We start from the raw sequence: 24,877 nt of genomic DNA, 5'->3' as shown, positions 1-24,877 counted from the left end.
GCATCAGCCCTGGCTGCGCCTCTTGGGCGGCTGGTTCGTCGTAATTCGTGATCTGTGTGGATGACAGCGGCAACGGGACAAATCGTCGGCGCGGTCCGAAGATTTGACGCGGCCGCTGACAAGCCATGCAACACGACCACCAAGGCGGGTCGGTTATTGTAGCACAGAGAAAGGCGTCCAGATATGGGTTCCTTGATATCAGTTCCCGGAGATGCAAGCCGTGGCGCAGCGGGCGATGTTTGTACGGGTGAAGCATCCAGGCCATTGGGGCCCAGCGCGCCGCGCAATGGTTGCCGATAACATGCTCTTCCCCAGCGTGATCCCAGTTAGGTTTGATCAAGTGAGTCTTTCATTATAAAGACTGGCTGTAGCCCGACCTATTCTAGCTGCGTAGAGTAGATTGCCGCTGCCCGAAGCCAAGGCTCGACATGACTGACACAGGCAACCATGCCATGGTCCCCAGCGACCTATCTGAAACGCCGCAACAAGTGTATCCTCAACGCATAGCGATTATGTAGCAATTTCTCCATATATGGTATCGTTCACAGTCCATCAACTGAGCGTCCGTCAAATAAAACATAGCAAAATAGACAGCATCACGGTGTTCCCATAACGCCAGACCCTCCACATTCGTCCGTTAACCTTCACGACAAACGTTGCTGACCGCGATGCCCTTACTTGCCGGGAGGCGGTCCCGGGGGCGGGGAGAAGTTGCCTTCGCGCTGGTACGTGTGGGCGGGCTGTTGAACGCCGTACTGCTGGCCCTGCTGCTGGCCGTAGTAGCCGTCATTGGGGTTGAAGGTGGTGCCCGTGTACTGGGGGTGCTGCTGGCCGTAGGCAGGAGGGGGGTTGGCGTAGCCGGCCTGCTGGTTCCAGCCTTGCTGGTACTGCTGCTGGTCATAGCCCTGCTGGTTGTAGCCCGTCTGGTAGTTGTTCATCTCGTGGCCGTTCTGGCCGTACTTGCCGGCGGGCGCCATCCATCCGGTGCCATACATGGGCTGTGCGCCACGACGGCGGCGGCGACGGGCAACGCAGCTGCGCGCAGTGTTAGCAATGACCGACTTCGCTTGACGGCATTGAATGGGATCACAAGACTTACGTGCAGGACAAGAGGATGAGAAGGCAGAAGAAAATGATGGCTCCGACCACAACCCATCGGCCCCAGTCGTACCACCTGCTGTTGTAGCAGTAGCCATAGCCATTACAATAGTAGCGCTTGGCGAGCTCGCTGGACGTGGGCGCCATGGCGAAAAGGAAAGCTGTCGCGATGGCCGCGCTTCGTAAGAAGATGTGCAGCTATGCGAAGGTGATGGAAATTGACGGAGCGGAGATGCTGGCCGCCTGTTGTGATGTAGGATTCCGGTCGCCGTATGACGTGTACGAGGGCGCACCGCGTGCTTGATCTTGCGGTGGGGGGGGGCCGACCCAAAAGCAACGGCGTCGACGCGCGGGCGATTGTTCGAGAGAGACTAGCAACGGACGTTGTCGGGCACGCCTCTGTCTCGACAAATTAACTGGACTCGACGAATGCGTTCGATCGAAGGAGACGCAACGTCGTCAGGGAGGTGTGTGCGATTGATGACGAGAAGAAAATGAGGTGCCAGTCGAGCGGAAAGGCTATGGGAAGTACCAAAAGTCTGGGCAAAGTGGCTTTTTAAGACGGGCGGGCGCTGGGCAGCTCCAGCTGCGAGCCGGATGCAGGCTCAGCCGCAGTGGCCAGCCGGGCCATCCTGCATCCCACGGGACAGCGTAGCGTAGCGTAGGTAGCGTGGTATTGAGGTAGTGGACGGTAGGTACCCAAGTCGAGCCATGGCACAGCACAGCGCAGTAGCCCGACAAAGAGACAAACAACCTGACTTGGCTGACTTACTGACCTGACCCGACCGACGACCACAATGAGCCACCGCTAGGCCCGGCTTGGGCCCAACGGGGCCGGGGGCGCGCGCGCAGGCCGTGCACTGCCCTGCCAGCACCGGACCGCGATGAGACGCTCTGCCACGACGACACGTCTGGCGGTCTGCAGGTCTGTTCCATATTACCTGTATCGTGTATCCTCCATCGTGTATCCCGTGTTCGCCCGTGCCGAAGCTGCAATGCAGCGCCCGCCTGGCTCTGGCTGCGTCGCACCAGATCCCGTCTGCCGTCGTTCATGATTGCGCGTTTCACCCTGCAGGCCGGTAATGCATGGCCCTCTGCCTCGCCGGCCAACACAACGCCGCCGCGTTTTCCTCTCCCGACAGCCGTTTGGTTCGGTTGGGTGGAGGCGCCGGACTTTAGAGTTGGCTCGGCAAAGCAGCCCAGCTTTTTTTTTTGCCAGCTGCGCCGCCCCCTTCGGGGAGGTGGCTCCACGCCCCGCCGCGCAGCAAATGGGCGCCATGAGGTGGTGAAGCCTGGAGTGACTTGGGTTGATTCCACGGTGGCTGTGCGCTGTGGAAGCGGCGAATCACATGCGGGCGCTGCGCCATCCTTTCGTGGCCTTTTGCGGGGACCGGGCGGACCCTCTTCATCATCGTCACGTCTCGCAATGTCGACGGCGACGCCTCGCCGCGCCATCGGGCGGCCTGCCCCAGTCCCCCGGGCGCGAGCACGGCCACGGAGCGGCCATGTCGGTCGGGATCGCCTCCGTTCACCGATACCACGTACGTGAATCTTCGACGTGCATCAGGACTACCAAAGTGACAGGCGCGGATGCTGTTTCTGCAGTTTGTCTCAGTCGCATTGACAACTCGCGCCCCCATCAGTCACAGTCACACACTCGCTCGCGCACACCCACACCGGCTGGACTTGGCTCCGCGAACTGCGACTAAGACTCTTGGCTCGCGCCGCCGGTTGGCTCACTGCTCGCCCCGGGCATCCATTCTACTGATCTGTGGAAACGACGGAGTACGGTACAGTACAGTACCGACACCTCTGCTCCGTACGCGCGGTCGCGCCACCAGATTCGCCTCCAGCACCTGAGGTCCAGCACCTGAGCCTGCCTCTGCTCGGTGTCTTTTCAGGCGGCCGTCGCTGACTGAGATGACGACGGTTCGCCCGGGTTGGCAGGCCGGCCCCCTCGCATGAAAGCGCATGAAGTCATTTTGCCCTTCTCGGAAGCGCGGAGCGCTGCTCTTTGGCCCACCGCATCTCTGCGGCAGATCGGACCCTTGGGGTGCCATAGCGCCATGCCTTGCCTTGTCCGTGCAGAGGAGGCCCTGAGCCCTGGTTGCCCGGCCTTGGAGGATCCGGCCCAGCGGCTCGCCCAGGTGCAGTAGCCGCTGGGAGCGAGCAAACGCATCACGACCAACGGTCAGTTTGGGATCCAGTTGAGGATTTAGCATCGGGTTGGCTAAATGCCTCTGAGATCCCGGCCAGTTGGAATTTCCTCAACTGGTTGTATGCCTTGCGGCCTCGGCCGTGCAATAGATGTCTAAGCACATTACATCGAACAGAGAACTGCCCAAAAGTGACAGGAGTCACAGGACGAGAGCTGCCCATGACTTCAGTAACCCTACTCCTTTGTGTAGGAGTTGGTAACGCTATTTTTGTCTCCGCGGCTGGCGATACCAGTACCTTCTTGTCCAGCTTGACAAGGCTGATCAACTGTTCCGTTCACCGAAGGTCGGCGCCAAGTCACCCAATCGTCCCGGGGCGGACCTTCCACCCTGCGCCTTCAACTTAATTAGAAATGTTCCTTACCAGGGCGCTGTCCGCGAGCAGGCACTCCGTAGACTCGGGTAAATCAACTCTACCGCCAATACGCCCTCCGATTCTAGTGAGGCTGACCCCGTACGCCGCCTGGTCATCGCCGCCTCTCCTCCCACTTACTCTACCACCCACGACCGTGTAAGTCGCTTGATGTTGTGAGGATCGTATATGCTAAACAACACAATTCCAAATTACTGGACCGGAGCGATGCTGTAAAGGGCGGCCGAACCATTCACTAGCTACCTTACTGATCGATCTTGAGGTGACCAACCATGCACGCAGAAGCCCTCATATCGAGGAGCGAAGGAAGCCCTTACGGCCGGGTGTCTAAAGCACAACAGCCCTTCGCACCAAACCGGCTCCGAGATGATGCGCATCGTCCGTCCAAAATGGGGCTCCCCTTTGCGAAACTACCCTGCCGTAGTACCCGCAAAGGCACGACCTGGGAAAGGGGTGTAAGCACGCACGAGGCCATCATCCCTGCTGATGGCCCGCGTGGGCAGCACTCTTCTAGAAGGGCACGGCCTCGCTCGCCCCGTCAGCACAGGTACGGCATGGCCTGCCAACACGACGTCATCATCCGCACTCCGAGTATTTGAGTAACTGAGTAACTACCTATGCTTCACAGCCACAGGGGGCCCGATGATGTCGCCGGCGAAGCCACCAAGGGCATCGCGACCCCCGCCTCTCTGAGGAACATTCACCCTGCTAACCCCCACTCTGTTGCTCGCGCCGGGGCGCTCTCCACCCCCGATCCCGCGTTATCGCCGGACCCCCGAGCCAAGAGGCCCAACCTCGTGAACTGTATGGACGTGGAAAGCGTCATGGGCTTAGGTATTAAGGCTGAATTGGCAGTACTGTACAGGTGGCTATAGCCGCTCTCGCCCCTCCTCGACGAATGTCCTACAAGAACAAATACGCTGCTTCATGCCTGGTTTGCTACCCGTGCGCCCTGACCCCGCGCGGCAGCCCCCATATCTCCTGCAAGGGCGAGTGCCTCGGGGACAAATCCGCTGCAAGGTCGCGAGGGTGAAAAGAAAACAGAAGTCAGAAGGCAGGTTGCCGAGTTCGCTGTGCTCCTGAGGCGGGAGCCACTAGGGCCAGCAACGCCTGCCAGTGCAACTGAGAGGATAAAATCGACCAGTGAAAGAAACCGTCGTGATTGATCCATGTTGCTCAGGGTGCTCCGGCTCTCGTACTCCGCTTCTTCCCCAGCGGTAACCCCGCTTCGTCGGTATTACTCGTTTCGTAGGTTCAGGCCGTAGGTCGTTATCAATAGTCGTTATCTTGTTGCTTTTGGTCACCAGACCTCCCAAAACAGGTAGGAAAGATGGCAAAGGTATCTGAGGGAAAACCGCGTTTGTCAAGCCGGAAACGCCGTACATCCACAAGCAAGGAAAAAGAAACCCTGAGCTCTATGGGCATGTCAAACCAAGACAAACACGCAGAGCGCAACCGCTGCAAGTCGGTCGGGACGATTAGAGGCCAGACTTTGGGAACGAGTAGCGGTTTCGCCGCATCTCCTCCGCGGCCCGCAGGTTGCGCTCCGCCGCTTGCTGGGCCTGCTGCTTGGCTGCCAGGGCGTTGATCTTCTCGCGGGCCTTCATGAGGCTGCTGTTGTCCTGCTGCTTAATCTTGGCGCGGATGTCGTAGAGGGCCATGAGAGTGCTGGCCCGTTCGAGGTCGTCATCCACCTACACGGCGCGACACCTGTCAGTCTTCGCAAAAGAACCCCAGCATCGGGATCACCCTTACGTCCGAGTCCACCCGGCGGGGAGTGCCCGGGATCGAGCTGGTCGCGGAGCCGGGGCGCGAGCCGGACGAGCTGATGAGGATACGCCGGCCCAACTTGTCGAACTTGGGCGGAACGCCGCCTTCTGCGGAAAAGGTCCGCTTCATCGACGAGGAAGGACGCGACTGAGACTGCTGGGCCTGAATAGCGGACGCGACGGCGCTCTCCGGCTTGACGACGTCGGTTCTCATGGTGGGGATGTTCGCGCTAACTATGGCAGCTGCGGCTTCAGGTTCCTGTAGTTTGTAGTGGTGGCGATGGTCAGCCATGGCATGCCGCAGCATAGGAAGGGCCAGGAAGGGGACGAACCGCAGCTCCAAGGTTACTCAGGTCGGCGAGCACCTGGGACAACTGAAGGCTCTCCATTGCGCGCCAGGACACGTGACGATGATTGCGAATCTTCTTCTATTGAAGTGGAGGCTGCAGAGGATGTTTGGTGGAGGATGGGGAGCACCAAGTCCCCCTCCGTGGTCGCACAGCCAAGGGAAATGAGGAAGCTCGGGGGACGATTGCCCTCGTGTCGGGTTCGGGCTTGCCGCAGATGCTCTGCAGGGTATATCGGACGGCTGCTCGATTGATTGTCGGTCGCGGGCGCGGACTGTGGCAGGCGTACGCGAGGCAGAAGAGGCGTTTCGTCTGGTAGCTGGGATGATTTCGGTGTCGTGGTGTTTTTGTGTGTGCAGATGGCGGTCGCCGCAGTGTGGTGTGGACGAGCTGTTCTTTTTCTTTCTGCCCACCTCCGCGTGCAGTGGACGCAAGCGGGCGGTGGGGGGGCGCGAGGGTGGTAGCATCGGCGGCGGCGGCAGCTGGGGGGTTGCCACCTGGAGCACTGGAGTGGGTGGAGTGGAGGAGGACGGGAGCATGGACGGACCACTCCAAACCCCCAGGTTCCAGGCTGGCCGCACCGACACGCGCTGCACCCGGGATCCCTTTTGGTGCAACGAGGTAGTAGCCGTTTCCCCGTCGTCGAGTTCCAAAAAGTCCCGAGGAGCCTTGCAATGCAGCAGCATATCTGTGAATCTGCTGCTGTGTCCCAATGCTGTTGCTTTTGTCCTCCAGGCTTCCTGGTCAAAGCTCCCCCCGGTGCAGCGCAGCGCGCATGATCCATTGACCCGTGGATGTACTTGGATTCTGACGGCACTGGCACTGGCAATGGCGGCGGCCCCGCCAGGCGGCCTGCAAGACAAAAGGAAACAAGATCCTTAGCGGCTCCCATCCCCCACACTTTCGAGGTCAGATGGGGTGGGCCGGCCCCTCCGACCCCGTGTCAGCAGCCCGCCAACGCCCGTCGATTGGCAGTCCCGAGCTTCCAGGAGAGCGCCTTTGGCCCTTCAGGGTCTGAAGATCACACTGAGCGGCGAGGCTCCCCGCGGGCGATGGCTCCAGCAGGGTCCTGCCACAAATAGCCTGCCGGCGGCGCTGCCTCGCGCGAGGAGAAACGACCGACGACGTGACAAGGCATCAAGGGCACCCAGTCACGTTGGAGGGACGGGGGGCGGCATCACTGGGATTCGCGCCGCGGGGTCTCGTGGCCATGCCCTCCCGCAGGGTCCCCCCCCGCCCCAGTCCGGTTCTCTCCCCGGTTGTGACGTGACCGCCCGCCGCGTCCCGATCCCTCACCGACCTGGATGAGAGATCGAGACCCAGTTAGACACGCAGCTGGCACTTGCAGGCGACCCAGCTCGTCCAAGCTGTCAGTCAATGTGCGGCCAGCTGTAGAGTTCGACCCTAGCAGCGGACTATTGCCATGCCTACCTAGACAGTAGACACAGACGCTGTCGTACTCTCCGTCACGGCCCTTGCGGGGGGGCATTTCTTGAAGCCACGCCACCCGCCGCCGGACTGGCCGTTGCTGCACGCCCAGAGCATCTTGTCATTTAGTGACGACGACCATGAAGTCAATCGCGTTTTACGGATGCATGTCTCATCACGGCTCCGTCGACGCCGGAAGCATCTGCATGCAAACTTGCACATCTCATCTGCACTGCGTAGCATCCACTGCGCGTCCTCCGGCATCGTCCTGCGGCTGACAGTCAATCAAAACCTAACTTAGTTCCACCCTTTCGTTGATGCTCCAGGAGGCGAGTTCATTCTCTGCAACCCCATCTCGCAGGAGCTACCCTCAGCTGTGCACAGCTCGCCAGCTGAATTCAGCCCCCGTCACCACAGTTACAATCCATGGATGTGATCGGACAGGTCGCCTGTAGTCCCTATTCTCAGGTGCCAAGTGGCCGTGGCCCTCCTTAGAGTCCTCACCCACCAGACAGACACTGACCAGTTAGCGGATCAGCCCGTCGCGGCTCGAAAGTTGTGCTTTTAATCACCGGAAACTGAAGGCGCCGTCGAACGTGGGAGACGGACAGTGCCATCGCACGGATAAATAATTAGAAGCACATCAACGGATGTTCTGGGGAGAAAGTGTACGGGGGATTGAACCAAACTCACGTCTACCTAACGCAAATCGCAAGGGCAATCTCTATTGAAAGTGTTTCGATTTTTAACTTGGGAAACCTACAAGACCTGGGCCGTGGTGAAGCACGAGCGCAACAATTGCCTAACTATCCTCAACGCGCCGAGAGTCAACACACTGTGTAGGCGTCTAGCAACTTTTCTGTGTGGAGACCTAACCAAACGAGGTAAAATCATTCTTGCCGCCGAAGTAAACAGATCAAGCCTTGACGATCCTGCACACCAGGTCGGAGCCGTCAACCGAGTCGCCCTCCTTGACTTGAAGGGTTGACACCTTGCCGCTATGAGGCGCCGAGATGACCATTTCCTAGAATGACATTAGCAACTACATCGATGAGGGCTCAAGAGGGGTGCAGCTTACCATCTTCATCGCCGACAACACGGCCAAGGGGTCGCCCTTCTTCACTTCCGAGCCCTCGTGCACGCGAAGCTCGACCAGCACACCTGACATGGGCGCACCGACCTGGCTCGAGTCACCGGGATCGGCCTTGGGCCGGCTCACGTTCTCGACTGCGGCCATCTTGTCGACGACAGTGACCTGTCGGACCTCGCCGTTCATCTCGAAGAAGACCTCGCGCTGGCCGGTGTTCTCGCTGAGCGGGCCGACAGCAAGGAGCTTCAGGATGAGAACCTTGCCCTTCTCAAGCTCGACATTGAACTCCTCGCCGATGGCGGGCTTGCTCAAGAAATACCGTGTAGGCAGGACAGACAGGTCGCCATACTGCTGGACGAACTTCTTGTAGTCCTCAAACACCTTAGGGTACATGACGTACGAAGCGATATCACACTCGGTGACGGGGCCGCCATACTTCTTGGCCAGGTCCTTCTTGACCTTGGCAAAGTCGACAGGCTCGAGGAACAGGCCCGGGCGCTTGTCGAGCTTCCGGCGGCCGCGCAGAGCATCGGACCGCAGAGGCTCGGGGAAGCCGCCGTAGGGTTGGCCCATGAGGCCCTCCAGGAACTCCAGCACCGACCCAGGGAAGTCAAGCTCCGAAGCGCGAGCCTTGACATCCTCGGCAGAGAGGTTGTTCGAGACCATGAACTGCGCAAGGTCGCCAACAACCTTGGAAGTCGGCGTGACCTTGACGATGTCACCCAGGAGGTCATTGGCGTGCTCATAGGCCTTCTTGGTCTCCAGCCACTGCGATCCGAGACCGAGCTGCGAGGCCTGGAACATCATGTTGGTGAGCTGGCCACCAGGAATCTCATGCTCATACACCTCAGGGTCGGGGCCGGCAAGGTGCGCCTCGAAGGGGGAGTAGAGCAGGCGCAGCTGAGACCAGTACGTGTCCAGAGCGCGAACCTGCCTGGGGTCCAGGCCGGGGTCGAGATCGCTGCCCTCGAGAGAGGCCAGGATGGCATTGATGCTGGGCTGAGACGTCATACCCGACAGGCTGTCCGTGGCAGCGTCGACGGCGTCGGCACCAGCCTTGGCGCAAGCAACCATAGACGCCACACCAGTGCCAGCAGAGTCGTGGGTGTGGACGTGGATGGGCAGGTCGGGGTACTTCTTGCGGATGGAGCCAATCAGCAGCGTGGCCGCGTGAGGCTTGAGGACACCCGCCATGTCCTTGATGCCCAGAACGTGAATATCAAGCTTGACCAGCTTGTCCACAAGCTCCATGTAGTACTCGAGGTTGTACTTCTTCTGGGGGTTGAGCATGTCTCCGCTGTAGCAGACTGTGCCCTCGACCACACCACCAGCCTTGTGAACAGCCTTGATACCGACCTCAAGCTGGTCGATGTCGTTCAGAGCGTCGAAAACTCGGAAGATGTCCACGCCATTCTTCTTGGCCTGCTCGCAAAAGTGGTCAATGGCGTTGTCGGGAAGAGAAGAGTAGGCAACGCCGTTGGCACCACGGAGAAGCATCTGGAACGGGATGTTCGGAATAGCCTTTCGCATGCGGCGCAGACGGTCCCAAGGATCCTCGTAAAGGAACCGGTAAGCGACGTCGAAGGTGGCACCACCCCAGCACTCCAAGCTGTAAAGGTTGGAGAGTGCATGGCTCGTCTCCTTGGCAATGTTGAGCAGATCGGTGGTTCGCACGCGCGTAGCTAGGAGAGACTGATGGGCATCGCGCCAGGTAGTGTCCATGAGCAAGCAGCCCTTGTAGTCACGAACCGCCTTGGCAAAGGCCTTGGGGCCTTGCTCCACAAGAATGTTTCTCCAGCCCTTTTGGCAGGGTGCGCTGACATCGACCTTGGTGCCATCGGCAGCAACAAGCTCCGGCAGAATGATCTCACCCTTGAACTTGGGCTCGCCAATCTGTCCCTTGATGGAGCTGCCGTTGACGGCGACATCACCCAGGTACGCAAGAAGCTTCTGAGCACGGTTCTGGCTGCCGACCAGGTCGAAGAGCTGAGGAGTGTCGTCGATGAACGTCGTCCAGCAAGTTCCGTCGATGAAGACGGGGTGTGTCAGGAGGGAGGCAAGGAACGGGATATTGGTCTTGACGCCACGAACGCGGAATTCGATCAGAGCTCGCAGGACCTTCCGCCGAGCAATTTCGTACGTCGAGCCATGGCAAGTGACCTTGGTCAAAAGCGAGTCGTAGAAAGCTATAACAACTGTCAGCATCATGCTCTAAGCAGCCATACCCATTCGAATGGCCGAGTCTTCTGGCGACCATGCGAAATGCAAATGGCAGGAGAAACCAGAGGGAACTTACGAGTGATCACAGCGCCGGCAAAGCCATTGCCACCATCGAGACGCACGCCATTGCCACCGGCAGAGCGGTAGACCTCAATCTTGCCCGTGTCGGGGCGGAACTGCTCGGCCGGGTCCTCGGTGGTGAGTCGGCATTGAATAGCAAAGCCGCGCGTGGAGATGCGGTCCTGCGTCAGTCCCAGCTGAGCCAGCGTGGCGCCAGCGGCGATCTGAATCTGAGCGGCGACGATGTCGATGCCGGTGATCTCCTCGGTGATGGTGTGCTCGACCTGGATACGAGGGTTGATTTCGATGAAGTAGTAGCGGTTCTGCTGATCGACGAGGAACTCCGCAGTGCCAGCATTGCGGTAGTTGACTGACTTGGCCAGCCTGACGGCATCAGCCAGGATGGCATCGCGAGTCTCGGCAGGGAGATCCTTCGCGGGGGCGATCTCGACAACCTTCTGGTGGCGACGCTGGACGGAGCAGTCACGCTCGTACAGGTGAACGATGTTTCCGTGGTTATCGCCAAGCAGTTGGACCTCGATGTGCTTGGGCTTGTCGAGGAATCGCTCGACAAAGACAGTGCCGTTGCCGAAGGCAGACTTGGCCTCCGAGGTTGCGCGCTCGAAATGCTCCTTCAGACTCTCGGGTTCGCGAACAACTCGCATGCCTCGGCCACCACCGCCGTAAGCGGCCTTGATGATGATGGGGAAGCCATAGGTATCCGTAAAGGTCTTGACCTCCTCGTATGTGGCAACAGCCCCCTCAGTGCCGGGGACGACCGGGACGTTGGCCGCGATAGCCAACTTACGAGCAGATACCTTGTCGCCGAGAGCGTCAATGACATCGGGGCTCGGGCCGACGAACTTTAGTCAAAGACGTATGCGAGTCAGCCTCTGTGAAGCGATTCAGGGTGTGACCTTGCCGTTCTGTTCTACTCACAATGAGGCCGGCCTTCTCGACGTTGCGGGCGAACTCAGCATTCTCGGAAAGGAAGCCGTATCCTTGTGGGGGGGTCAGTATGTGACACGAATTGTCGTTTAGCACTCGAATACGGACCTGGGTGGATCAATTGAACGCCGTGCTCGACGGCAATCTTGATAATCTCGTCGCCAGCGAGATAGGCTCCGACAGGGGTATATTGACCGCGCTTGCCGATGACGTAGGCTTCGTCGGCCTCTGTTTCTCCTTGTCAATAAAGCTGCACATGGCAATTGGCGACGCTTAACAGAAAGGCGGGCTCCATACTTTGCCTGTGCATGCTCAGACGGTCTTCGTAGCTTTGCGGTGGTCAGCAGCTGGTGGCGCGACGCTTAGCGGCTCCGGATTCGGAGGGCCAATTAAGTACCTGAAGACCGCGACAGTGTGCAGTGACAGCTCGTGAGCCTGAGACGCAGCGGGTCAGCATCAGACTGCGTCGCAAGTCCATTGAGCAGCAGGCCACCTACCGTTCTGAAGACCTGTTTGTCGGCAGAGATTATACTGTCAGTATCGCAGGGCATCGCTTTTCGTCGGCTCCAACAGGTGGGGTCCATCGTACCCGGATGGCTGTCTGCACGTTAGCATGGTCATCCATGCCCGCCGTGGGGAGGGGATTCAGAAGGGCATGACTTACGGATTTCACCACGATTGGCGACTGCGGCCGAGGAAGGTCAACGGTTAGCCGAAAGGCTCCACGACTTGCCCAGGCAAGTAACAGCACAGCCCAATTGGCGAACGGGAGACTGCGCGCCGAGGCGCGAGCAGCGGCGCAACTCACCAAGAATCTTCTTGAGCTGCATGATGCTCGAGTTGGCGCGGATGTGGTGCACCGACTTGGGCTCGTCCACATCCTCCTCCTCGAAGACATCGTTGAAGGTGAGGGCTTGCTGAGGAGCCGACATTGTGGGCAGCGGCAGACAGTGACGACAACAGCAAGAGAAGGACAAGCAAGAGGGTGGAAGCAGAAGAGAGGAGAGGGAGAGGAGGGGGGTTCGGGAAGAGAGGGTCAAGGGCTCGAGAGCTTCGGCTTGGGGGGGTGACGGAGCTCTGGGAGGGTCGTCTTTTTAAAGCCGGCGGGGAGACGAAAGACGTGCTGCGACGCAGTCGGTCTGTCTCGGTCGCAGGTGCTGGTCGCGGGGTGTCTCTGGTACGGCGGCGGCCTGGAGTGTGGCTCGTTGCTGGGACTGGAAGGTGGGGGTGGGGGGTATCGCTATTAGCTCGGTATTCAAGTGTCAGAGCTTCTGCAGCACAGAGCTCCAACAGTGGTAGTGGACGGCCGGGGCAGCGAGGCTCGCAGGCTGGCGCGGGACCACACCCTCGAACTGAGACAGAAGCTCTGGGCAGCGGTAGTCGAGGCGCGGGCCAGCCAGGCGACGTCAGCAAGGGAGCAAGAGGCGAACGAATTTTGTTCTTCCTGGAGGGATCCAGCTGGAGACGTCGGGAAGAAAAGACCTCGCGCGCAGCCTGGCGCAGAGGGCAAGAGCGGGACTTTGGGGGGGTACCTGCCCTGCCAGAGATAACCAGGCCCACGAGGTGACAGCCGAGTCTTCCATCACCAGCGAGACTCCGTGCCACCCGCCCTCCTGGGCCAGCCCATCCAGGCCAGATCCAGCCCCATCCACTCACCACCACCACGCCGGCACGCCAGCGACCGTTCGAGCGCCGGTTGAGGGGATTTTCCCGTTAGTCGCTGGGCGGCTCCGGCTCGGGGGGTGCAGTTCGACAGTACAGTACAGCATTGCACAGGACGGGGATGCCAACGTTGACACATACAAATGCACTCGCCGCTCCGTCCTTCCAGCGCGAGGAATCGCGGCTACGCTAATGGGCCGCCACCTGGAGGCTTGCCGCCATGGGACACGCCAAACGTCGAGCAAGCACGGCGCCCGCGAGTTGGTATCCAGGTACCGCGGGCAAAGGAGACCTCGCTGGGCCTTGGAATTGGCCCTTGACTTGGAGCGCCGGGCGGGGGGTGGGTGTTCGCAAAACAGATCAACGAGGTCAGACTACGGCTGCTAGATGCGTCACGGGACCTTGGCTGACTGGTTGTTATCCTTGCCGGCCTTCTCTGCGTTGGCCGCCGCTCGTCATGGCTCCCCCGTCCTCCTGTCGTCCCCTTGCTCGGCCGACCGGATAGACAGGCCAGCGCCTGGTTGCTCGGCGCTACCTGAAGCATTCACTTGAGACAAATTCTGTAAGGTAAGAAATAGAGGAGACCGGAGGTCGGAGCGCCGCATGACGTTGGGACGGCCCGCTGGTGCTGGGCGTTTGGGGCCTTGAAGCCGTTCTGATGGAGGCATTGGCCAATCAGGGCGCGGGGATAACAGGCCTGTTACGATTTCTGGCTGTCAAATTGTACGAGTTATGTGACTCAAGCGCTGGACCCAGAGCCAGTGCCAGAGAAACTGCTCACCGAGCACGGTGAGGGCGACGACGGTGTTCTCGGTTTGATTGACCCCCGCTGTCCTTCGTTTCTCCTCTTTTCAAACTCTCGGCGACTGTGTTTTGTCTCTGACCTGTTTCACAGGCCACCTCGACCTCTGGTACTACTTTGTACGTGCCCAGGAACACCAGGCGCCTGCGTCGCGGACCCGTTCGACAGCTCCCCCACCGCCGCCGCCGCGCACGGCCGGGGGAGGACCAGCACGGGCAAGGGCATGCAGAGCCAATGTACTGGGTACTTGGTGCCTACGCGGCGAGGAAGACGAAGCCACGGGCCACGAGTTACTGTGCTGGACTACACAGCGCGCAAACACCCGCGGCTTCGAGGCTTCTCGTTGTCGGCACGAGCCTTGCAGCGCTCGTGGCCGTTTCCGACCGATGCCAGGCTAGGGAGACCCGCGCGCTTTGCCGAGGAACAGGCACGGCCGAGAGGCGCGACGATAGCCGTCCCCGGCGGGCAGCTATTTTCGGGACAAATCGATGCGACAAGTCTTCGTCACAGGCCCTGGATGGTCGTTTCGTCCCTGACTATTTTCGCCTCGCGCCCACATGCGCACGTCGTCGCTGCGGGGTGAGCCGTTCGTCCCCGGCCGCATCGACCAGATGCGTCTTTGGCGTTCCGATCTGCCACTTATCTGGGGCTTCCTGCGATGGGCCGTGTCGTAGCCTTGCCCGCCGCTCGGGACTTGGAGATGCTCCGGTCTCGAGCCCCTTTTGCTCGTGAATTTGCAGTATAGCCGACGGCAACTTCCCCATGCCCCGTCGCCCCAGCCCCATGTTCTCCAGGAGACTTCCGAGAAGCCATCCTCACACGCATTGCGCAGCCCAGATGCTAGTACTCTTGAGGTTGCCGCTTGTCCCCACACGGGTTGGCCTGATGACGTCTGGCTGGCCAGAGCCTTGCTAGGCCGGGCCCTGTGAGGCGTCTGGTGATGTGCAGAGACTTCGTTGACGTGATTGGTATTCCCGTGAGGCACCGACTGCCTTGAGGTACACGCCGAATGCCGCCAACGGCCGGTTCGTCTGTCGCATTTCGGGGTTGACGGCCACCACCCGCCGCCCGCCCGCAGTGGCTGGGTCTGTGCCGTACCTTGCCCGTTGGCGAATGGCTCCAGTGGACATTCGAACTGGTGTGCTGATAAGGACCAAGCTCCGACCTCGGCTCTTCCCCAGAGTCACCCAGCAAGCGTGCTAACCCAGAAACCGTCACAGTGGCCCCGGGAACAATATCCGCAACGCCTGGATTGGGAAGCAACGGCAGTGGGCAGCCCACCTGTCCCCCACGAGTCCCTGATGATGGGACTCGCAAGTCGCAACTTTTTTTTTTTTTTTTTCGAAGTTGACGTTGCGGCCATCAAAGTGGGTACAGCGATTGCAACCTGTCGGGCTTCAGTACCAGTCGCTTGTGGTTACCTTTAGGTACTTGGCGTTCACACGCACCACGTCGTCAAACGAGTGACCAATTCCTCGATGGCAGCCTCGGAAGCAGTTTGCAGTGTCCTTCGTGCAACACTTGTAATTAAGTAAGTATATGAATGCGGAATGCCTGAAATTCGTTCGACTTCAAGCTCCTTCAACGCGCCCCTCTTGTGCGCTGCGGCCCCAAGCCCGTATCCTCTCACCCCAGAGCCATAGCACCACGGGGAGCGCAATACAGAGAGCGGCCCAGATCAGACCCAGCATGGTGTTGCCCCAGCCGTAACCAAACTTCTCATACAGACGAGGCGCAAACACAGGAAATGCGAACCCCAGCACGTACGACAAGATGCGCGTGGCCGCCCCGGCAGACGCACCGTGCCCAACGAACTCGTCCAGCTGATACGCAGTGAGCATCTATATCACCATTATGCTTCCCAGCGCGAATACCGCGGCCCCGGCATCGACGACCGGCCAGGGGAGCGTGTACTCCGCCGCCCAGCCGTAGAGGATGACGCCGAAGCTGAGCAGGATGACGCCAGGCATCATGTATGGCGCCCGGTACTCCGGCTTACCCCCCTCGCCGCCGTTCCTGCGGTGGCTCAGGTATTTGTACAGACGGTCCATCAAACGGCCGCCGACCTACGCGGAGATGGTCGCCGCGACGGCGATGGTGATGTAGTGGAGTGCGCTGATGGACTGAGTCTGCCTGTACCTGTCCATGAACAGTCGCGTAAGTGCCAAGCAGAAGCGTGTATATGGCAAAGTTGAGTCCCAGTACCAGGGCGATCAGCTGGATCATGGGCCGGGTGAGCAGCAGACGGATAGGCCGCCAGATTCCAATCGCCAGGTGACGCATAAATTCGAACCAGAAGCGTCGTGTGAGTAAATCCTTGGCTGTTTCCTGCGTGCCTGAGAAGTTTCGTCGGGCACTTTCTCATTGAGATATTCTCGCAGAGACATTTCCGATGCACACAATTTCTGGTAGAGAGTTCTTCCTCTGAGAACGACTGACACCTTAAGAGACTTTCGCAGGAATAACTAGCTCGCTCTCTACAAACGACCCGGAGTGACCTCCCGTGCACCGGTGCAGCCGTGAACAAGGCATGCTGAGGACAAGAGGGCCTTCAATAACGGTCGTGGCGACTTGACATCTTGAGTAGCTTTTGACGTGCTTGCTATGACCGTACGCTTCAGTCGACTTGACCAGCTCGGTCTTTCTCGGTCTTTCTCGGTCATCGCGGTCATCGCCAGTCGACACGGTGCACACGCTTGTCTTACTTATTACTCTGTGTACCATGAGAGCTCTCAAAAGTGTGACCCAAAACAGGACGACTAGTTTCGGCGTTTGCTGATTTTGGGGAACGCCTGAGGTTGGAATGGGTGGGATGGTCGGACTCCGATGATCTGATAAGATTACAGCGCAGGATGATCGGTGCGTAGAGGCGTGAATCCCTTGGATCATGAGAGCCGAAAGAGGCTACGCTGATTGACCTCTGGGCTCACTCATTTCCACCAAGATTATACCAGCCTTGTGCACAATAAGGGTACTGCTGCCGCCCTGAACCGGGTTCAGTCTAGCAAACAAAGGACGTAGGATGCCATGAATGAAGCTTTAAACCGTTTGAGCGTAGCAGGGTGGCGGACAGATAACTGGAACGAATAGACGGAGCCAGATGGACAACTGGAGCAACTTGCACCGGTATCTGCCAGCGGTAATCGTTTCACGCGGGGAAGTGATGTATATTCGGGTACGTTGTCATATGGTAGTCGACTTCTACGGCTACTACACATGGCCACAACCTTTCATGTTGGCGTAAAGCCTCTATACCTCGCGTCACACACATGCGCGCCTCAATTGACAGCCGTTGCGCCAAGGTCGGGCGCATATGCTCCAGCGAGCGCAACTCGCATGCCCACACCATAACATTTACCACTCCTTACCCACAGTAAGATCCTTGACCAAAGCCGGCCGGCACTGTCTATGATGTTCCCGAACGGTTCTCATCTACCCGAGGTTAGCCAGGCCACCTTGGCGTCCCAGAAGAGTCGTCATGCCTTCTGGAAGCCGACCTGCCGCAACCACGCAAGCAAGCAAGCAACCAGGCGGCACGATGGCGTATTACTGAGCTGCACCCGGACGTTACGTACGAGCGTCTCCGCCGCATGTCGCGCGAGGCACGTCCTGACTCTGTGGTTGGCAAGATCGACAATTCGGTTGGGTAACAGTGTGTGGGCCGGCGTGTCATGCACTTCCAGGCGGTCGCTGCGTCTAAACTCCAAGAGGTCAACCATCACCGCCCAGCCGCCGCAAACCATGGCAGGCTCCTCCATATGTGCAGTTTTGCGCACCACATGACGGACATGACGGGGCATGCGCGCGATTATTCCCGTTGACAAAGTAGCGAGTACCTCTACACGCTTCGTCAACAGAGCGAAGGAAACCAAGGGCGCGAATCATGCACGAATCTATATTCTTCCCGCACAGTATGGCCACCCCCCTCAACGTCTGCACCGCCCCGACCAGGGCCATGATGGTGAGGTGTACAGGTAGTAATAAGGATGAAGGTGATGATACAATCGCGGGCCTAAACCCATGGCGAAGCCGGCCTCCATGCACAGCTCGCAGGAATCGACCACACTGGTCGTCCGGCCCAGCAACAGCTCAGGCACGGCTCCCCTGATCCGACATTGAGACCTCCCACTAGACGACCGGGCTCTCGGGACTGCCCTATGTCATCGGCAGTCCAGTCGCTTCCCCTTTTCAACCTCCTGGTAACGTCTCCGCTGCTTATTTGCTGAGAGCATCCTTGGCTCGGTTCTCGACCTTGGCTGCCGTGTCCTTGGCCGCCACGAGGCCCTTCTCCAGCTCCGCCTTTTCCTTTCCACCCCAGTTGTGGTACGACAGGTATCGGTATCCTTGCGTGAGCTGCGCGCACTCGTTGACGAAGTGGCAGGCGAAGAGGAGGTAGTTCTTGGGCGTCACGGCGAGGGAGTAGCGCATGAACGTAGCCGAGTAGATGCAGAGGGCACCCGTCATCTGGCCAGAGATGCTGCGAACGAAGTGCGTCAGCGACGTGCCAGCTCAAGCGATGCATGCCGGATCGGCCGGGGGGGAGGACTCACAGATCAGGGCTCTTTTGCGTGTCCAGAACAGCCGCAACGGGGATGCCAAAGTTCGACACGGGTCCCCAGAAGTCTGCGGCATCGAAAAGTCAGCATCATGCCTTCGTACGCGGCCATCCCGTAAGCTCCGATTTTCGGGGCAGAGTCGTCCTGGGGGAGAACCGCTCTCCAGCGCAGCCATTCGAGCGACAATTGCCGTCGCGAACGCGCGCGAGCAGCACCTGCAGCAGCTCTGCCTCTTCACCGCACGCGACGCCATCTATGCCGATGTCGCCGGCGAGCTGAAGCCGGCTTGATGGTTGATTGGTGCGAGATGCAAGGGGCCAAGGGGCTGGACTTACGAGTCGAGCAGACATAGTCGAGCATGGGGTTTGCCCTGATCTTCGCGTTGACCGCCTTGATGAATGCCGCCATCTTGAGAGCTGCCGAGTCCTCGGTAGGTAGATACCTGGTTCTGCGGAGGGGCGAGGGCGAGGTCGACGTCGAGGTCGGGGTTAACAGTGTCAAACTCCAGCGCTGGATCTTGAGTGACGGGCGATGCGCCGAAATTTGGCGGGTACACCAACGAAACCAGACGGGACGTCACGTGCTCTCAACGTCCAACACCTTTGTTGGCGCGCAACACCCCGTCTCATTTCTCCGCTTTGTGACGCAGAGACTCGTGGATGCAGCTTACATTTCAGGGAAACGTAACACGAATTGATTGCTTGTAACAATCAATTAGGGCTACGATTGGACTCTGGCATTCAGTGTTTCCAGGACCATTGACGCCCCGACAGGTAGGTGCGGAGCCGGCCGACCGGCGACAGCCCGTATTGTTTGTCGGGCAGTGGGGCGCGTCAAAGCTCCGTTTCTGCAATACCGTCCTTCCAGACTCCAGGTCGAGGAGTCCAGAAGAGGCCTACTATAGTCTCCTCAGCCAATTCGATATATCGATATATTTGGAGCTATTCGACCTACTTCGCATCGGAAAGTATATATGATATACTTGACATAACGCATTTCACGTACAGTCAGATGGTCATCGCCATGATGAGGCCCGTTCCAACGCTTCAATGTGCCTGCTACGGAATTAAGTATTGACATTATGACAAGCGTATGTCGATGTTCGTAAAACTTACCGAAATTGAGAAAACGTGATATCGTTTTTATATATAAAACAACAAGAAGAGTTGTTCCTCCTGGGACTGGAGTTCCATGTAATTGATCACGGGGAGATTCACTACGGCGACACACCTCACTGGCCGTAGTGCACCAACGACTACCGCAAAGATCCCTTCACCTCCATCGAAGACGTGAATGGCGGAGACGAATTTTATGATGTAAATAGGAGGACGAGGATGACCGCAATAATGACATTGTCGATCTCCTGGTCTGCGTGTAGAGCAACAGCATAAGGCACCTCGATGGACCACATCGAGTCACCACACAACCAAGAAGATCAACGCCATCATCAGCACCGCTGCGAGAGCTACACAAACGACTCCCGAAATGTCGAGGCGCGACTTCCGCGGCCAAGTCTTCGACCGTGCCATTGGCCGAGTCGTGTTAGATTGTGAGGATCCAGCAAAGGCCCAGCAGCAAGTCGAAAGAGGCAACCCGCAGCCTGTAGCAGGCGTCGTTCAATAAGCATGTGAAAGGCTCTGTGACGATGCAATTGATCATCTGGCGAGGTTCAGAGTCCGACGCGCAGTATTGGACAGTTCTTGGACGTGTCGTCTGGCGAGGTCGGTCTGGAGTTTGGCTATGTAGCCCAGCGGGAGTGCTCTGATTGATGGACGCGGTACGTGGTGGGGAGTCAAAGGATTAGGGATTGTGAAGCATGCTCGTGCGAGAGATGCAAGGGAATCCTTGTCTTCCAGTACAACTAGAACTGGCTCAAGCAGCGAACGTTCACGACTCGTGAAGAGGGAGTCTATGTAGCACTGCCAAGTGCATGCTACAGGTACCGTCAGGTAGCGTCGCAGGTAGATATGTGTGAGTGTCTTGTGTCACCGCGTCTAGGGCCTGTGGCTCTTGGTCCAAGAAACCTGTTCAATTGAAGTATGTTGCCATGAAGATTATGAATTATTTACTAAATCAAATGCCGTTCGACTGTGTAGTCGAGAAGTGTAGGATGAGTGACGAGCGCAGTCCATCTAGGTATGACCTATACACTTCTCCATCCTGTTGGCAGCCTTCCGTTCAATCGTTACGTCCCGGCCTTTCGTTCCTACACACGCCGACGTATCGCAGCTTTTCATTATAATCAAGTCGCCTCAGACGCCTGGAGTGGTGAAGCCGTCACCCTTGGGCCAGTTGCCTACTTGTGCTGGGTCACCACCGATTCGGACAAAGACGCCGACGGCAGGAATGCCTCCGTCCAGGACGAAGAATTGGTACCAGCCGGGAGGAGCAATGTACTTGCCCGGTGGTGCCGTCACCGTGCAGGCCGTACCGGTACACGACATATCCGGGAAGAGCGTTCGCGCACCCATCGAGTTTCCGTGAGTGCTCGAGACGGAGCCGAGCAACGATGCAGTGATGGCGCCGTTGCGAGCAGCGGCACCCAACGTGAACGTCACCTTCTGGCCGTACGACCAGTCAGTGTTGGACACCTTGAAAGTCGGGCGAGGCTTGTTCCTGAGCAAGTAAGGGGGCGTAAACGTCTCGACTCGGTATTCCTGAGGGTTCACGCCATCCTGGGGGTCGGAGCCAGACACCAGAACGCGGCCGTCGAGGAGGGTGATGGCCTCGGAGTGGTAGAGGCGAGCCACCGTGGTGTTGGCCATGATGGTGATGCGTTGCCCGATGGGTTTTGTCGGGTCGTAGTGCAGGGCGTTGAGGTTGGGGTTGGAGCCAAGGCCAAAGCCCGCGACACCATGCTGGGCACCATTGAGGATGATGTAGGTGCCATCGGGTAGAGGTGCTATGCATGACATGACACGTTGTGAGGGCATACGCTCCAATGTCCACTTGGGGTTCGCGGAATCCGGGTAAATGCTGACGCAGTTGTCGAGTGCGTTAGCCGGGCCTTCTGTCGAGCCACCGCAGATTAGAACTCCAAGAGGGTCACTGTACGGAGCATGCTGGGGTAACAAGACGGCAGTGCCCTCAAGAGGGTACGTGCGACCGCCCTTGGGGTCATTGACGGCGCCAGGAATGTTCGGCAATGTCTTGATCGTTGCAAAGGTGTTCTCGTCCAGGATGCGAGCCTCGTTCCAGTAAGCAACGAAGATGCCGCCTGACGGGAGAACACAGACAAAGGGGTACAGGTTGTTCGGGTCGGTCCTCTGGAGCCAGTCCATGTACAATGGCTTCGTGCCGGTCGAAGGCAGGATTTCCAGCGTGGGCACGGGAGCGCCGTTGGAGCCTTCCTCGCCGCCAATAACAAGAATGGAGCCGTTGGCCATGTTCATCGTGGACGGATACCATCGACCATCTTGGAGCTTGAGCACGTTGACGTTCTCCTGCCAGTCGTTTTTGCCTGGGACACCAGGAGAGCCATCTGGAGTGTACAGCCGGACACCATACGTCGAATCGCCTGACCACCCGCCGACGGTGAGCTGCCGGCCAGCCTTGTCGGGCAGGGTCACGCCGCCCGCGCAAAAGATGTCCGTCTTGACATGCATGGGACGCCAGGCGGCGGTGAAATCGTTGAGCAGCGAGAGGTCTAGCTCGTAGGCGCCGGTCGAGTTTGGCGGGCCAGTACCCCATTTCTCCAGGAAGGTAACCTTTCCGTTGACGGCTTGCGATGTCATGAGGGGGATGCAGACGCCGCCGATGAGGAAGTCGTACGACCCGGCTTCCGCTGTGCCCTTCTCCGGGAACGACCACTGGTAAAATGGGTCGCCCTCCCAGAAGTAGGTAGTGAGACGGCTTCCGCCACCGCAGATAGCCGATGCGTTGCCAGAGCAGGGCACGCCGCACTCCTTCTCATCAACCTTGGCGGCACCGGCGGTCTGGATGTTAGCCGGGTCACCGCAGTAGCACTCCTTGCCGTACTCCATGCCCGCAGCCATGTATCCAAAGTTGCCACAGAGGTCGAGGCAGGCCTGGGGTGTCATGTTGTCCTGGAAGAAGTTTTGCCAGAAGAAGGTGCGCTTTTGGTTGACATTGTCCTCATAGCAGCCCTTGTACGTCCAGCTACCGACGTTGGGGATAGGAGCCGGAGGTTGAAGGACCTGGGGCGGGCCCTTCGAAATGATGCTCATCCTGCCTGGTCCGCCGCAGTTCTGCGTGCTGTCACCGCCACAGGGAGTGTTGCACTCGGTATCAGAGGTAGCCTTGACGCCGCCGTTGACGATCTGCTTGCCGCAGAAGCACTGCGTGTGATACTCCGCACCCGCGATGGTGTAGCCCTGGTCAGCACAAGTCTTTGCGCAGGACGGGACAGTCAGGTCTGGGTTATCGGGGGCCTGGTAGTTAAGAATACGGCCGTTGACCCCGTCAACCCAGCAGCCATATGACTGCCAACCCTCCGGGAGGCCAGTCGGCTGGGGACCCCCTGTCGCGGTGGAAGAAGGAACACCAGGAGTCGTGTTGCTGGGATCGACACCACCCCCCAGGGTGTAGACGGACAAGCGGTTGCCTGCCCCACAGTACTCGCAGCTGGAACCCGAGCAGATCATGCTGCACTCTGAGCCCGGGCGCTGCGTGGCACCCGCATTGAGTTTGTTGCCGCAGTAGCATTCACGGGAGTACTCCACGCCGAAATACGAGTAGCCGGCGCAGAAGGTGGCGCACGTCTCAAGCGTCATGTCGTCGCTCGCCGTGGTCTTGGCTGAGAGAGCCCGCATATTAGTAGCCTCCGTGTAGCAGCCGTACGATGTCCAACTGCCAACCGTCGCCGGCTGGCCGGGACAGTTGGACGGAGTTGGCGTCGGCGTGGCTGTCCCGGTACCGCCCGTAGGGGTGCTGTTCATCGTTGTTTCAGCAGCGGTTCCACCGATCTCGAATCTGTTTCGGGCAATAACTCTCAGGTACCCGCATAAACTCACCTCGTGGGGATCTGATAGACGTTCAAGCGGCCCGGACCGCCGCAGTACTCCGAGCTGTTGCCATTGCAGGGCATGTTGCAGCCGCTGGCTGCGGGCTGACCTCCATTGGAGATTTTGTTGCCGCAGTCTATCGGCATCTCGCGTTAGTTTCCGCTGCCGCCTTTCGTAGATAGGCTACAACTTACAGCACTCGCCAGCATATTCAACGCCCGCAAAAGTGTAAGAGGCAGCCTTGCAAGCTGCCGTGCACTTGGCTACCGTCATCTGGGCATTGGGGATGGTTCCAATTCCCTGCGTGAGTGTACGGCCTGTCGTGCCCTCACTGTACGTCCTAGTCAGTCGCAAGGTACTCTCGCTAAGCTTCGTAACGCAGACTCACGAATAGCAGCCGATCGAAGCCCATCCATCAACCCCAGGGTTCACCACCGGCCCTTGGATGGCGGTAGTGAAATACAGGGTGAGACGGCTTGGTCCGCCGCAGGGCTGCGTCGCGTCTCCGCCACATGGTGTGCTGCAGTCACTTTCCGCGACCTTGACGCCGCCTGTCGCCAGTGTGTCGCCGCAGTAGCACTCGGTATTATACTCAGTTCCCGCATACGGAAAGCCCTTTCCGTAACAAAACTGCACGCACTTGGCGTTGGTCATGGCGGCATCCGCCGTAGCGGCGCTGTTGATCGTACGGCCGACGTCTCTGTTCTTCCCATCAGCATCCTTGCACACGTATCGCAGACATAGCATTGGGTATTAGTACACATAACAACCCTGGTAGTTCCAGCCATTGTCAAACCCGGCTGGAGGTGTCAACGCGCGTTTCTGTGGAACAGCAGCATGGCCAGGGGCCAGGCACGAAAGGAAAACGAGCGACAAGAATGAAGAAGCCTTGGAGGGCGCCATGATCACGGATTGGAGCACCAGAGGCGCAACAAGACCGCGAACCACGAAAATAGGGGTGACTATGAGCGAATGTGAGGCTCCAGGCTGGAGATGAGAAGCAAGACCGAAGGATTCGTGACGGCATCGAGGGCATCATTTCCATATATTGCCTGCGGGACGGGGCCGCCGACTGTGAGCCGAGTCCCGTCATGCTGGGCTGGGCCATCGTCGACGGCGTGGCGAGCCGTAGCCTCGAGGCTTGGCGTACCATTCATCCAGACCCCAGACATCAGCCCCATGACCCTCCGGGAGAACCCCCATGATGGAGGTGGAGGGGAGGGAAGCTCGTGCGCTGGCAAGTTGCCTGCATAACCGAGCGGGCAGGGGCACAATCGCACGTTGTCGACATGGGCACCTTGTGTGTGAGCGGGAAGGAGCTATACCAACAGCGGTAAGCAAAGG

At 58.9% G+C, this 24,877-nt stretch overlaps 5 protein-coding genes across 5 annotated transcripts; all 5 read right to left on the bottom strand.

The window, feature by feature from the left end:
• Nucleotides 1–674: 674 nt before the first annotated feature.
• On the bottom strand, nt 675–1,245 carry PLICBS_002646 (uncharacterized protein; the record flags this gene model as incomplete). The annotated part of the gene is made up of 2 exons (XM_018322343.1): nt 675–1,035; nt 1,100–1,245. The coding sequence occupies 2 exons, from the start codon at nt 1,243–1,245 to the stop codon at nt 675–677; spliced, it is 507 nt and encodes a 168-aa protein (XP_018179823.1).
• Nucleotides 1,246–5,165: 3,920 nt separating this feature from the next.
• On the bottom strand, nt 5,166–5,845 carry PLICBS_002645 (uncharacterized protein; the record flags this gene model as incomplete). The annotated part of the gene is made up of 3 exons (XM_018322341.1): nt 5,166–5,381; nt 5,443–5,715; nt 5,789–5,845. The coding sequence occupies 3 exons, from the start codon at nt 5,843–5,845 to the stop codon at nt 5,166–5,168; spliced, it is 546 nt and encodes a 181-aa protein (XP_018179821.1).
• A 2,302-nt stretch (nt 5,846–8,147) lies between these two features.
• PLICBS_002644 (pyruvate carboxylase) lies at nt 8,148–12,481 on the bottom strand (the record flags this gene model as incomplete). The annotated part of the gene is made up of 11 exons (XM_018322340.1): nt 8,148–8,255; nt 8,310–10,507; nt 10,618–11,464; nt 11,541–11,602; nt 11,658–11,777; nt 11,847–11,878; nt 11,947–11,984; nt 12,047–12,058; nt 12,139–12,146; nt 12,214–12,234; nt 12,358–12,481. The coding sequence occupies 11 exons, from the start codon at nt 12,479–12,481 to the stop codon at nt 8,148–8,150; spliced, it is 3,570 nt and encodes a 1,189-aa protein (XP_018179820.1).
• Nucleotides 12,482–18,228: 5,747 nt separating this feature from the next.
• On the bottom strand, nt 18,229–18,977 carry PLICBS_002643 (pyruvate transporter mpc1; the record flags this gene model as incomplete). The annotated part of the gene is made up of 3 exons (XM_018322338.1): nt 18,229–18,490; nt 18,564–18,636; nt 18,905–18,977. 3 exons carry the CDS (start codon nt 18,975–18,977, stop codon nt 18,229–18,231), a joined length of 408 nt encoding a protein of 135 aa, XP_018179818.1.
• A 1,844-nt stretch (nt 18,978–20,821) lies between these two features.
• PLICBS_002642 (uncharacterized protein) lies at nt 20,822–24,187 on the bottom strand (the record flags this gene model as incomplete). Its single annotated transcript, XM_018322337.2, has 4 exons — nt 20,822–23,459; nt 23,543–23,669; nt 23,728–23,864; nt 23,922–24,187. 4 exons carry the CDS (start codon nt 24,185–24,187, stop codon nt 20,822–20,824), a joined length of 3,168 nt encoding a protein of 1,055 aa, XP_018179817.1.
• Between the last annotated feature and the right edge of the window lie 690 nt (nt 24,188–24,877).

This window comes from Purpureocillium lilacinum (assembly GCF_023168085.1).
Source record: "Purpureocillium lilacinum CBS 284.36 DNA, scaffold_2, whole genome shotgun sequence".
NCBI lineage: Eukaryota > Fungi > Ascomycota > Sordariomycetes > Hypocreales > Ophiocordycipitaceae > Purpureocillium > Purpureocillium lilacinum.
This window is presented reverse-complemented; position numbering and strand designations above follow the sequence as displayed.